This window comes from Neomonachus schauinslandi, chromosome 10, assembly GCF_002201575.2.
Source record: "Neomonachus schauinslandi chromosome 10, ASM220157v2, whole genome shotgun sequence".
In the NCBI taxonomy this organism is placed as follows: domain Eukaryota; kingdom Metazoa; phylum Chordata; class Mammalia; order Carnivora; family Phocidae; genus Neomonachus; species Neomonachus schauinslandi.
Window position 1 is genome coordinate 120536819 of NC_058412.1, and position 13382 is coordinate 120550200.

The 13382-nt window shown below is 45.4% G+C and overlaps 1 protein-coding gene across 1 annotated transcript in view; it reads right to left on the reverse strand.

Moving 5' to 3' along the window:
* PTPRT (protein tyrosine phosphatase receptor type T) overlaps window positions 1-13382 on the reverse strand; it is an 831114-nt gene that overhangs the window by 18357 nt on the left and 799375 nt on the right. The window contains exon 28 of the mRNA XM_044919044.1: window positions 12588-12719. Coding sequence (XP_044774979.1) covers window positions 12588-12719 — 132 coding nt within the window. The remainder of the gene's footprint in view (window positions 1-12587; window positions 12720-13382) is intronic.

Below are 13382 nucleotides of genomic sequence, written 5' to 3' on the forward strand. Positions count from 1 at the left end.
AGAAGACCTTGCAAATCTTGCCAACACCATGTCTTCTGACTGACTGTGTGCTTTGCAAGGCCTCAGTCTTGGCAGCAATGGTGGAAGCTGGGCCTCCTGCAGAGGACACATGCACCTTGTTAAAACTGTATGCCCCACCCAGGCACACTTTGTGCAACAGCCCCAGCCACCCTGGTCTCAGCAGCAGTGGCTCATCCCCTGTGGAAAAGAACCAGTGCCCACAACTTGTGGGTACTGCCTGTGCGTGCTTTGTGGATTGGCCCCGGTCTCAGCAGTGGAGACACATTCCCTCTGGCAAAGGACCAGTGCCACCTTGTTAAAAGTGCTCACCCTGCCCACTACTTTTAAGAATAAGAGATGTAGCTGACTTTCATAACACAGAGAAACAGACATAAAGAGGCAGACGAAATTAGGAAACAGAAATGAAAAAGCAGGACAAAACCACAGGAAGAGACCTAAGTGAAACAGAGATAGGTAGTATGCCTGATAGAGAATTTGAAGTAATGGTCATAAAGATACTCACTGGACTTGAGAAAAAAGTGGAGGACATCCGTGAGGCCCTTAACAATGAGATAAAAAAAAGAACAAATCAGAGGTGAAGTACACAATAAATGAAACTAAAAATATACTAGATGGAATAAATACAGGCTAGAGGAACCAGAAGAATGAATTAGTGACCTGGAAGACAGAGTCATGGAAAGTAATCAAGCTGAGCAGGTGGGAGAAAAAATTATACAAAATAAAAATAGACTTAGGGAACTCAGCAACTCCATCAAACTTAATAACAGGGACAACAGAAGAAGAGAGAAAAGGGTGCAGAAAATTTATTTGAAGAAATACTAGCTAAAAACTTCCTTCATCTGGGGAAGGAGACAGATACCCAGACCCAGGAGGCACAGAGATCCCCCAACAAAATCAACCCAAGGAGGACCACACCAAGACACCTAGTAATTAAAACAAAAAGTAGTGATAAAGCAGCAAGACAAAAGAAGTAACTTACAAGGGAAGACCCATAAAGCTAGAAGATTTTTCAACAGAAACTTAGCATGCCAGAAGAGAGTGGCATAATATATTCAAAGTGCTGAATGGAAAAATCTGCCACCCAGAATACTCTATCCAGCAAGGCTATCATTCAGACAGAAAGAGAGAGAAATAGTTTCCCAGACAAACCAAAGCTAAAGGAGTTCATGACCACTAAATCAGCCCTAAAGAAATGTTAAAGGGGACTCATTGAGTGGAAAGGAGAGACCATAAGTAAGAGTAAGAAAATTAGGAAGCACAAAAGCAGTAAAAATAAGTATATCTGTAAAAATCCGTCAAATGACTCACAAAATGAAAGGATGTAAAGTATGACACCATAACCTACAATGTGGGGAGGAGAGGGGTAAAGAATGTGTTCAAACTTAAACAACCATCACCTTAATATAGACTGTTATATGTAGAAGATGTCATATATAAACCTAATGATAACCACAAATCAAAAATCAAAAAGCAGTAATAGATATGCAAAAAATAAAGAGAAGGGAATCTAAATATATCCTAAAGAAAGCAACTTATTGTGAGAGAAGAGAGCCAGGGAAGAAAGAAACAGAGAAAATCTACAAAACCAACCCAAAACAAATACAAAATGGCAATACATACATATATATCAAAAATCACTTTGACTATACATGGATTAATGCTCTAATCAAAAGACAAAGCATGGTGGAATGGATAAAGAAAGAAGACCCATCTGTATGGGGCCTATAAGAGACTCATTTTAGTCCTCAAGACACCTACAGATTGAAAGTGAGGGGATGGAGAAACATCTATCATGCAAATGGGTGTGAAAAGAAAGCCAGGGTAGCCATCCTTATATCAGACAAAATAGACTTTAAAACAAATAAAAAGAGACAAAGAAGAGCACTATATAATAATAAAGGGGACAATCCAACAAGAAGATATATATATGCACCCAACATGGGACCACCCAAATAACATAAAACAATAACAAACATAAAGGAACTAATTGATAATAATACAGTAATACTACGGGACTTTAACACCCCACTTGTATCAATGGACAGATCATCCAAACAGAAAATGAACAAGCAAAGAGGGGGTTTGAATGACACACTAGACCAGATGTATCTAACAGATATATTCAGAACATTTTATTCTAAAACAGCAGAATATACATTCTTTTCAAGTGCACACAGAACATCCTCCAGAATAGATCACATATTAGCCCACAAAACAAGCCTCAACAAATTTAAAAAGATCAAAGTCATACCATGCATCTTTTCTGACCACAATGCTATGAAACTAGAAATCAACCGTAAGTAAAAATCTGGAAAGACCACAAAAACATGGAAGTTACATAACATGCTACTAAACAATGAATGGTTTAACCAAGAAATCAAAGAACAAATAAAAAAGTACACGGAAACAAAAATGAAAACATAACAGCCCAAAACCCTTGGGATGCCGCAAAAGCTATTCTAAGAGGGAAGTTCATGAAAATACATACCTACCTCAAGAAGCAAGAAAAATCTCAAAGAAATAACCCAACCTTACAACCTAAAGGAGCTAGAAAAAGAAGAAAAAATAAAACCCCGAACTAGCAGAAGGAAGGAAATCATAAAAGGATTAGAGTGGAAATACATGATACAGAAACTAAAAAAATGAAACCAGAAGCTGGTTCTTTGAAAAGATCAACAAAATTGATAAACATCTAGCCAGACTCATCAAAAGAAAAAAAAAAGACTCAAACAAAATTAGAAGCAAAAGAGGAGAAATAACACCACCACAGAAATACAAAGGACTGTAAGAGACTATGATGAAAAATTATATGCCACCACCACAGAAATACAAAGGACTGTAAGAGACTATGATGAAAAATTATATGCCAACAGATTGAACAATGTAGAAGAAATGGATAAATTCCTAGAAACATGTAAACTACCAAAACTGAAACAGGAACAAACAGAAAATTTGAACAGACCAATTACCAGCCAGAAAATTGAACCAGTAATCAAAAAACTCCCAACAAACAAAAGCCCAGGACCAGATGCTCTCACAGTGAATTGTACCAAACATTTCGAGAAGAGTTAAGACCTATTCTCAAACTATTCCAAAAAGTAGAAAAGGACGGAAAACTTCCAAATTCATTCTATAAGGCCGGCATTACCCTGATACCAAAAGCAAATGAAGACACCACAAAAAAAGAGAACTACAGGCCAATATCCCTGATTAACACAGATGCAAAAATCCTCAACAAAATCCTAGCAAACTGAATTTAACAATACACTAAAAAAATCATTCACAAAAATCAGGTGGGATTTATTCCCAGGATGCAAGGGTGATTTAATATTTGCAAATCAATGAATGTGATACATCATATTAATAAGAGAAAGGATAAGAACCATATGATTATTTAAACAGATGCAGAAAAAAACATTTGATAAAGTACAATATCCATTCATGATAAAAATCCTCAACAAAGTAGATTTAGAGGGAACAAATCTCAGCATAATAAAGACCTTATATGAAAAACTCACAGCTAACATCATTTTAAATGGGGAAAACCTGAGAGCTTTTCCACTAAGTTCAGGACCACAAGAAGGAGGTCTACTCTGACCACTTTTTTTTTTCCCCACTCTCACTACTTTTATTCAGCAGTGTACTAGAAGTCCTAGCTACAGCAAGCTATCCAAATTGGTAAGGCAGAAGTAAAAATTTCATTATTTGCAGGTGACATGATACTATATATAAGAAAAGCCAAAAGACTTCACCATAAAAACTATTAGAACTAATGATATACTACTATACATTGGCTAATTGAATTAAAAAAAAAACTATTAGAACTGATAAATGACTTCAGTAAAGTCACAGGATACAAAATCAATGACAGAAATCTGTTACATTTCTATATGCCAATAATGAAGCAGCAGAAAGCAAATTAAGAAAACAATCCCATTTACAATAGCACCCAAAATAATAAGATACCTAGGAATGAACCTAACCAAAGAGGTGAAAGACATGTCCTCTGAAAACTATAAAATACTCATGAAAGAAATTGAAGATGACACAAAGAAATGGAAAGATATTCTGTGCTCATGGACTGGAAGAACCGATATTGTTAAAATGTCTATAGTACCCAAAGCAATGAACACATTTAATGCAATCCCTATCAAAATACCAATAGCAGTTTTCAGAGAACTAGAATAATCCTAAAATTTTATGGAACCCACAAAGGATCCTCAATAGCCAAAGTAATCTTGAAAAAGCAGAGCAAAGCTGGAGGCATCACAACCGCAGACTTCAGGTTACATTAAACAACTGTAGTAATCAAAACAGTATGGTACTGGTACAAAAACAGACATGTAGATCAATGAAACAGAACAGAAAATCCAGAAATAAGCCCACAATTATATGGTCAGTTAATCTTTAACAAAGGGAAGAATATCCAACGGCAAAAAGGCAGTCTGTTCAGAAATGCTATCAGGAAAACTCGACAGCAACATGCAAAAGAATGAAACTGGACCACTTTCTTACACCATAGACAAAAACTAACTTCTAATTTGATCAAAGACCCGAATGTGAGACCTGAAACCATAAAAATCCTAGAAGAGAACACAAGAAGTAATTTCTCTGACATCAACCATAACAATATCTTTCTAGATATGTCTCCTGAGGTAAGGGAAACAAAAGCAAAAATAAACTATTGGGACTACGTCAAAATAAAGAGCTTCTGCACAGCAAGGGAAACAACCAACAGTCAAAACCAAAAGTCAATCTGCTGAATGGGAGAAGATAGTTGCAAATGACCTATCTGATAAAAGGTTGGTATCCAAAATATATAAAGACTTTATACAACTCAACACCAAAAACAATCCAATTAAAAGTGGGCAGAAGACTTAACAGACATTTCTCCAAAGAAGACATTCAGAGGGCTAACAGACACATAAAAAGATGCTCAACATCACTTATCATCAGGGAAATGAAATAAAAGGCACAATGAGATATCACCTCACACCTGTCAAAATAGCTAAAACCAAAAACATAAGAAATAACAGGTGTTGGCAAGGATGTGGAGAAAGGGGAACCCTCGTGCACTGTTGGTGGGAATGCAAACTGGTACAGCCACTGTGGAAAACAGTATGGAGGTTCCTCAAAATGTTAAAAATAGAACTACCCTATGATTCAGTAATTGCACTATTGGGTATTTACCCAAAGAATAAAAAAAATAATTCAAAGGAATACATGCACCTGATGTTTATTAAGCATTAATTATAATAGCCAGATTATGGAAGCTGCCTACATCTCCATCCATAGATGCATGGATAAAGTAGTAGTATATATATGGAATATTATTCACACATAAAAAAGAATGAAATCCTTCCATTTGCAACAACATGGATGGATCTAGAGAGTATCATGCTAAGCAAAGTAAGTCAGAGAAAGACAAATACCACATGATTTCATTCATATGTGGAATTTAAGGCACAGAACAAAGGAGCAGTGGAGTAAAAAAGAGACAAACCAAAAGCAGACCCTTAACTATACAGAACAAAGTGATGGTTACCAGAGGGGAGGTGGGTGAGGGTTGGGTGAAAAAGGTGAAGGGGATCAGGAGTGCACACACTTGATGAGCACCGAGTAACCTATGGCCTTGCTGAACTGCTATATTATAAATACCAAACTAATACAGTAGTGCATGTTCACTATATGTAACCCTGTATGTTAAAAAAGTGCAACTGTACAGCTTAAGAAAGGCGCAACTTTTGCGTGGAAGGTGGCATCACTAGGAGAGGCATGGGAGGAGAGGTAGAGGCAGGAAGTGGTTTGGGCAACAGAGTGGGGAGGCGGGAGACGTGCTGCCACACGCCAAGGGTGAGGAGGCAAGGTGGGGGGGTTAAGAATGAGGATATGCAATGTTCAACCTCTGGTCATGGGCATTACTGGCATTCCAATCCCACCTTGCCTCCAGTAAGGCCCGAGCAGGAACTGGGAAGTATACATGCAAACAGGACTCCCTTGCAATTCCCAGAAATCTGTGGGGTAGACAATGGACTTGGCCACAGGATGGGGAAGAGGAAACAGAGCCCATCTCAATGAAATCTTCAAGGACAGAGTGAACTTAGCTGACCTCTGGGTTTCATGAATGTAATAGATGATCACACTGAGACTTGGTACAAGTTATGAAACTGGCTTAAGGTAGCAAGTAGGTGGCAGGGCTAGAACTTGAAGTCAGGTCTCACAGGCCCAGACTTCTTATTCTACTGTTACTCCCACTGGAACAGAAACACAGCCCCTTGCAAAGTCAGACTTGAGGCTCTCAGAGACATAGACTTGGGTGTTCTGTGGGTTTTCCCAGCATGTTAGGCTGTTTTCACAAGCCGAGATAAAAATGGGGATATCGATGCTTGCTATTTCCCTTGCAGGCACAATGACAACAAAAGACATCCCTGAAACATCACCCCTGCTTTTGTCCTGGGAGGATGACAGACTTGCTTGCCTCTCTCACTTCTAGAAGTTCCATGGGAATGCACTGTTCTTGGTCTCATCCTCCCTCACCTTTCTACCTGGCCTAGCATCACCTGAACTCTCAGACTTTCCACGGTGGGAGCCTCAGAACTGGGTGACTCAGTTTTTATAGAGCGCTTGTTTGTTTTAAACCAAAGAACATTCCTTCCTGCTCCATAACCCAGGTACCAGTCAGGGACTATCAGGCACGAGGGCCCTGGAAATCCTATTGTTTAAATGGTGACCAAAATCTTCACAATCCCTAGCAGAGGGCCTTGGGCCCAAGTCAGTGATGGGTTATGGGGCTTTGGATAAATCCTTTTTCCTGCCTGGACCTCAGCTTCCTGATGTGCAAAATGAGGGGAAATGGACTCCAGGCAGATCAGTGATTTCCAAAGTGGGGTCCATAAAGTTGGCAGGAGAAGCCAATGAGATATTGCCAACATCTTTGAAAGCCTAAGGGAATCACATTGTTGTCGTGGAGTGGAGGACACCGAATCTCTGGCTTTGGGCTGGAATTAGACCCTCTCATGTTAGCTCTGTCTGCCAATCAGAAATTCATTGGGGTAGTTACGTTCGTGGAAAAATATACAAGTAAAACTAACAAATGATTAATTAGTAAATACAGTTCAGAAAATAAAAGCTTCTAAAATAGGTCTATGGAGGAAGGACCTGGGAAATATCAAAGGTGCTTGGAGAACATATAGATGATAAAATCTCTAAGATAATAAGCAAAATGATGTGTCCTCCCAAGAATGAGTGACAAGTGAAACATTGAGAAACTCAGGGATGCTGCAAGCAAAGCCAGTGTAATCAATGCGTAGGATATTCAAGGAATCCTAAAGACCTAGCACTTACTGTGTGGAGACAGCCAAAGTGACACCGGGTCTCATTGACCCCAAACCTGATTCCAGGCTGGTGGGGTGATGTGTGGTGGCCATCTGCTGGATTCTTCCAGAGCTGCCCACAGAGCTCGGGAGCAATGTGACATGCTGCCTGGACACTGGCTCTTCCATCCCTTCTGCTTCCTGGTCAGCTTCTTCCTGCCACTCGGGGGTCTTGGTTGAGATGGTTCCAGCTGAAGATGATTCCATCCCGACTGATGCCAAAGGGAGTCTGGCAGGTAGATATGACTTCACTACAATGTCTGCACCGTGGGGACTGTGGGTTTTTTGTGCCTCTTTTGTCCTGTGCTATGTCTGGTCTGTGCCTTGTGCATGGAAGGTTCTCAACTGACGCACGTTGATGACTGAAGGATTGAATGCAACCCAGAAAGCAGGCACCTTGACTTTAAAAGACCTCCTTCTGGGTCCACAAGAGTCCTGTGTTTGGTGAGGTGGACATCTACTTTCTCCTTGGCTCTCCCTGTCTTGCTCTCTCATGGTTCCTGAAGGACTCTGATTCAGACATGGATTTCTCCAGCTTGAACCACTTTCTAGTCCAACACTGCTGACTCAGGATGTTCCCAGGATTTCAGCCTCACACCCTGCACTGACACTGATGCCCTGTACCTCTGGGTCTGAATTCCTGTTTTCAGTTTTATTGCCTGTATTAGTTTTCTATGGCTGATGCAACAAATCACCACAAACGTGGTGGCTTAATGTAACACAAATTTATTATCCGGAGGTCAGAAATCTGAAATGAGTATTAAAGGCTTAAAATCAAAGTGTCAGCCAAGGTGTCTGTGTTCCTTTCTGGAGTCTGCAGGGGACAATCCATTCCTCATCTTCTCCAGTTTGAGAGGCGGCCAGCATTCCTTGGCCTGTGGCCGTATCTCTCCACTTTCTGCTTCCAACACCACTGACTCTGATCTTTCTGCATCCCTCTTACTAGGACCCTAATATTGGGCCCACCTGGATAACCCAGGACAATGTACACATCTCAGCATCCTTAGATTTACCACATCTGCAAAGTCCCTTCTACTCTGTAAGACAACACATTCGCCGGTTTAGAGACAAGGATGTGGACATCTTTGGGAGGGAGGGGACATGATTCTGCCTACTGCACAGCCCCACCCCACGGCTGGCACAGAGATCTCCTGAGGTGTCTAAACAATATGGTGGGTGTGGCATGACCATGAAGAAGGCTCCTTTTCCGAGTCCGTTCCCCATGGACTCTGGGCTATCCATAGAGCCCCCGAGGATGGAAGGGATCTTGCGTCAGTGCTATTGGGTGTGACTGGAAAGGTTCTTTCTGAGGTGCCCACTGGAAACCACAGTGCCATTTACTGGATGTTGTGGTTCTAGGATATTGCCCCACTAATCTGATCACAGGCCTTAGAGTCCTAAAGAGCTAAAAAAAAAAATTTCTAAGGTTGAATACCTGTAGTGGCCTTCAGAGTCTTCATCTTCAGCCCCCACTGCTTGGAATTATCTTTGAACAGAAGCCACTGTGGAGAATGGGAGAGTATCTGTGGCCGGGGACGGCCGACTGAATGATGCAGTATAGGATTCCGAGCAGTGCAAGAAAATAAGGCACTCGGGGAGGTCTCCGCATCTCCTCCACCTTACTTTGCGGCAACTTACAGGTAGTCCTGCCACAACCCTCAACCCGAGCCCGGATAGGTTTGGTCCCCGGCCAGACCACAGGATGTGGTCTCCCGCTGATGCTCAGGCCCTAGGGCAGACCCATCCGTGCAGACCCGAGGCTGTCCTGGCTGGCATGGGCACGCTGGCGGGCAAATGCTGATACCGCTTCAAAGAACCGCCCTTCCAGGTGCTGAGGGCGGCTTTCCTGACGCTCACGCGGTGTCACTGTTTATTTTCACAAGGCACCCAGCTGTTGTGGTGATGATATTTATATCAATAAGTGCTCTATTCATCTGCCGATTTTAGGGGATGCTTGCCAGCAGCATATGGCAGCCAACCCCACGGCTCTTCTGAGCCTGATGTTTTTGCATCTGGGGAAATCAATTCTCAAAGGCTGTACCAACATCTGGGGCTGAGAAATCTCCGTTTATCCAAGACCCACCCTGGAAGGGGGAGCTAGAGCCAAGGACCTTGACCCTGGCTTATCTCCATGTCCCAAAGTGAGGTTCTTGGAGACTCCTCCTCCGTGCCTGAGCTCTGGTTTTGCAAAAAGGGATTCTGGAAGAGGTGAACGGCAAACAGGCTTTCACAGACTCTACTTCACTCAGGGGCTCGTGGAGCAGAGTTCACGGTTTTACTTTTTTAGGCAAAGGAATAGGACGGCTGTGCCTTCTGAGTCTGGAACTCCACAGGGGTCTTTGTTTTATGGGAATCCATTTAATTTCATGGTTATCTCGGATTCCAGTCAGTCATCTACCGTTTGAGCCCCAAATCTTGGAGTCACCTTTTTTCTCTCACACTCCCTATTCAGTCCGTCAGGTATTTGGTCGGGATATATGCGGAATCCACTCCATTGCCAACCCCAGGTTCAAGCAGCCATCACTTGTCACCTGGGATGACTGCAGAAGCCTCCTCCTCTCCATCCTCTCTGCTCCCTCCCTTAGCAAACACCCTCTCCCCCTTCCTGCACCAACAGTCTATTCTCAACGCAGTAGCCAGAGGGATGCTTTTTTTTAAAAAAAAAAGTCAAAGTATGTCACTCCTCTCCTCAAAAACTTGTCAGTGGCTCCCTTCTCTCAGAGTAAAACCTCAAGTTCTTCCTATGACCCCCAAGACCCTCCATGACCTGGCCCTGCCATGTCTCTGGGTCACCTGCTGCTGTTGTTCCCACTTCCACTCTGTTCCTGTCACAGTGGCCTCTGTGCTGTTCCTGAAACGTGCCAGGCATGAACCCACCATAAAGTGTTGGTGTGGTTTGTCCTTTCTCCCTGTGATGCTCTTCCTGGAGACGGTCACACGGCTCGTTCTCTCCCTTCCTTCAGAAATACGCTTCTATGTGACCTCCTCAATAGGACCTGCCTTGATCCCTCTATCACAATTGTATTCCGGGCCCCAAACCCGCCTTCCAATCTTCCTTACCCTGCCCTTGTAGTTTTTTTCCATATACTCATCACCTTCTAACATATAATTAAGTACATTATAGGGTGTTTGTTATTCACTGTCTCCTCCACTTTAGAACAGAAGTTGCAGCAGAGATGGGAGTCTGCTGTTTTGCTTGCTCTTATTCACAACTCGTTCCAAACACCTAGAATAGCTCCTGGTGGGTAACAGATACTCCACAAATATGGCTGAAGAACAAGCGCATCTCTCCCGCACATCTCTCCCTCGAGCGTCCCACTGGGCACTCCAGCTCCTCCCGCCCCCCCGCACCCCGCCTCCTCCCGCATCCTCCCAGACGCCTGACTGCCCAGACCTGGGCCCCTGCCACCACCCGCAACTTCTCCTTCTCATTCACCTCCTGCATCCAACTGCTCCCCAAAACCGTGGACTTGGATCTGGAAGCCCAGCTCCCACATCCCAACCCCACCGTCCAGCCTGCCAGCCACCTCCTCAGTTCAGACCCCCACCTCTCTTTTCTGTGCATTTGCAACATCCTCCTCCGCTGTCTCCTGGCTGGCAGGTTTCCCTGCAGCTTCTTCTCCTCACTGGTCCCCAGACGCGGCTTTCTAATGGGATCTCAGCCACACCTTGGCTTACACGCTGCCATCTCTCTCCTCCTTGGACTGCAAGTGCTGTCTCACAGTGCTCCTAGGAAGCCTGGGGGTTCACAAAGCCACCCAGAGTCCTGACTCTCCAAGAGGCATTGGGTGGGGGCAGAAGACCAGTCTGGAGGGAGCTTAACCCCCACCCCAGGTGGCTTCACCACGAGCAGCTCTTGATTAGACCTGTTCCCTATATGCTGCCTGCATGAGAGCTTTATTCGAAGAAAGGGTTCTGCTGCTTACAAAGTAAGCATCTGACACCTACCATGCTGCAGGTCAAGGCCCAAACTCTGTAGCCCACATGGGCAGCCCCGTGCAAGCAGCACTCTGCTGCATTTTGCAGCCTCACCCCCTCCTCTGCTCCCGAGAGACCCCAGCCCCGGCCCCACCGCAACCCCAGCTCTTCTGCAAACAAGCCACACACATTCACACCACCTTGCCTTTGCCCTCCTGTTCCCTCTGCTCAGAGGGCCTCTTCCCAGCTCCCTCAGCCCCACACCCCCAAACCTCTGCTGCCTTCTTCAAGGCCAAAGTCACCTTCTTTTTGAAGTCTTCCCTCACCCTCTGGGCAGAATTAATTGCTCCCTGTTCCCGGCCAGCACAGCACTTGGCGGCTGACCTCTATTACAGCATTGCCACACGACGTTGGGACAATTTGCTCATCTGTCTCTGTAGCAAGACTGTGAGCTCCTGCAGGGCTGAGACCACAGCTCAGATCCATTTTATTTTATTCCCACACAAGGCCAGCACACACACAGGAGTGCACTGAGGTACCCTGAGTTTCTTTCAAGACACCACTTTTCAAACACTCGAAAGGACATTCCCACTTTTTCCACCCAGGAATGGCTGTCCTGCCATGGGGGGCACGGGCACCAGCAGCTTTCCCATGACACGTGTCCTGAGTACTGGGATGTGCTGCAGGCACATGATGCTTGGAGCTGTGAGACCTTGGGGGGCTAAGGCATGAAGCCTGCCTGGACACAAGGGTCATCTGTGATGATGCCAGGATCCTTGGGGTGGCTAGTGGGCAAAGGGCCCACGGTTCAAGCTCCAGCTCTGTCGGTGCGGGCTGCATCTCCGAGGGGGTAGGCTGGGTGGGGGTGTGGCCAGGCCTCAGGCTCTTCTGCAGGGCTGGAGATGCTCAGAGCTGGGGAGGCTCTCTGAGCCCCTGGGCTCAGTGTGCTCAGTGGGATTTGGAGCAAGACCCTCATCAGTGCCTGGCGGATGAAGCAACAGAATCTGGCCCCAGACTGGGGAGGAGGGCTGGGCAAAGCCCACAAGCAGGGAGAGTCATTGCTGGAAGTGAGAGGGTGAGGGGTTGGGGGTGGCGGGGTCTGGCAAGAGACCCCCCCCCCCCCCAGCCTCTGCTGGCAGCCAGCCAGTGCCCATGCGCAGGCAGCTCGGTTAGGTGGAGGAAGCACTATGCTGACCCTCACGCTCCCCCTCCAACTCTCGGGCATGGCCGCCCGAATGCACCCGGGCACCTGGGTGGAGGCCGGGCCCCTCCTACCTGGGCAGTGTCCATCTCATTCAGCATCACCACGGAGGAGCAGTTGTAGTCGAACACCAGCCTCCAGAAGTCCGCCACGGTGTTGGGTAGAGGATGCTGGGTGACCACGAAGGCAGCAGGCTGCTTGTGGCTCTGACAAAGGAATGACACAGGCTTCGTGAAGGACACACCCAGCAGTGATGTTCTGACGGGGAGGAGGCTTGCATGGCCGCCAGAGGCCCCCGAGCCTGCCGAACAGATTGCACAAGACACCTACCTGTTCTGTCATCTGTGAGTGCCCCCAGTGGCTGAGGGGGCCTTCTCATAATGAACTCATTCTCCTCTAAACTAAGACATTTCATTAGCAAAGTGTCACTTGGCTGGGGATTATCCACATAAATTATTTATGTTGTGGAGCTCAGCAAATAATCATTATTAGAATATGAAATGAAAGATTCTGGATGCAGATTTGCTGCTCTGCTGCCCGAAGCACCTCCTGGGACATTGGGGATATCTGTGTTCCTGTGCCCACAGTGCTGGAGGAGGGGTTGGTTCGGCCCAAGGCAGAGAGCCTCCTGAAGGGGCTTCTGTTGCAGGAGGCTCACTCCCGCTCCAAGGCCAGAACGAGGGCGGAGGTGGCCTGTCAGAAGGCGGACACGGTGTGCTGTGAGGCAATGGGCAGTGGACGGTGCTCAGGTTTTAGTGTCAGGCAGCCCTGGGGTTCAAATCCAGCTCTCTGACTTGTAGGTTATCAGTCATCCACCTGCCTATCCATCCATCCATCCATCCATCCATCCATCCATCCATCCATCCATC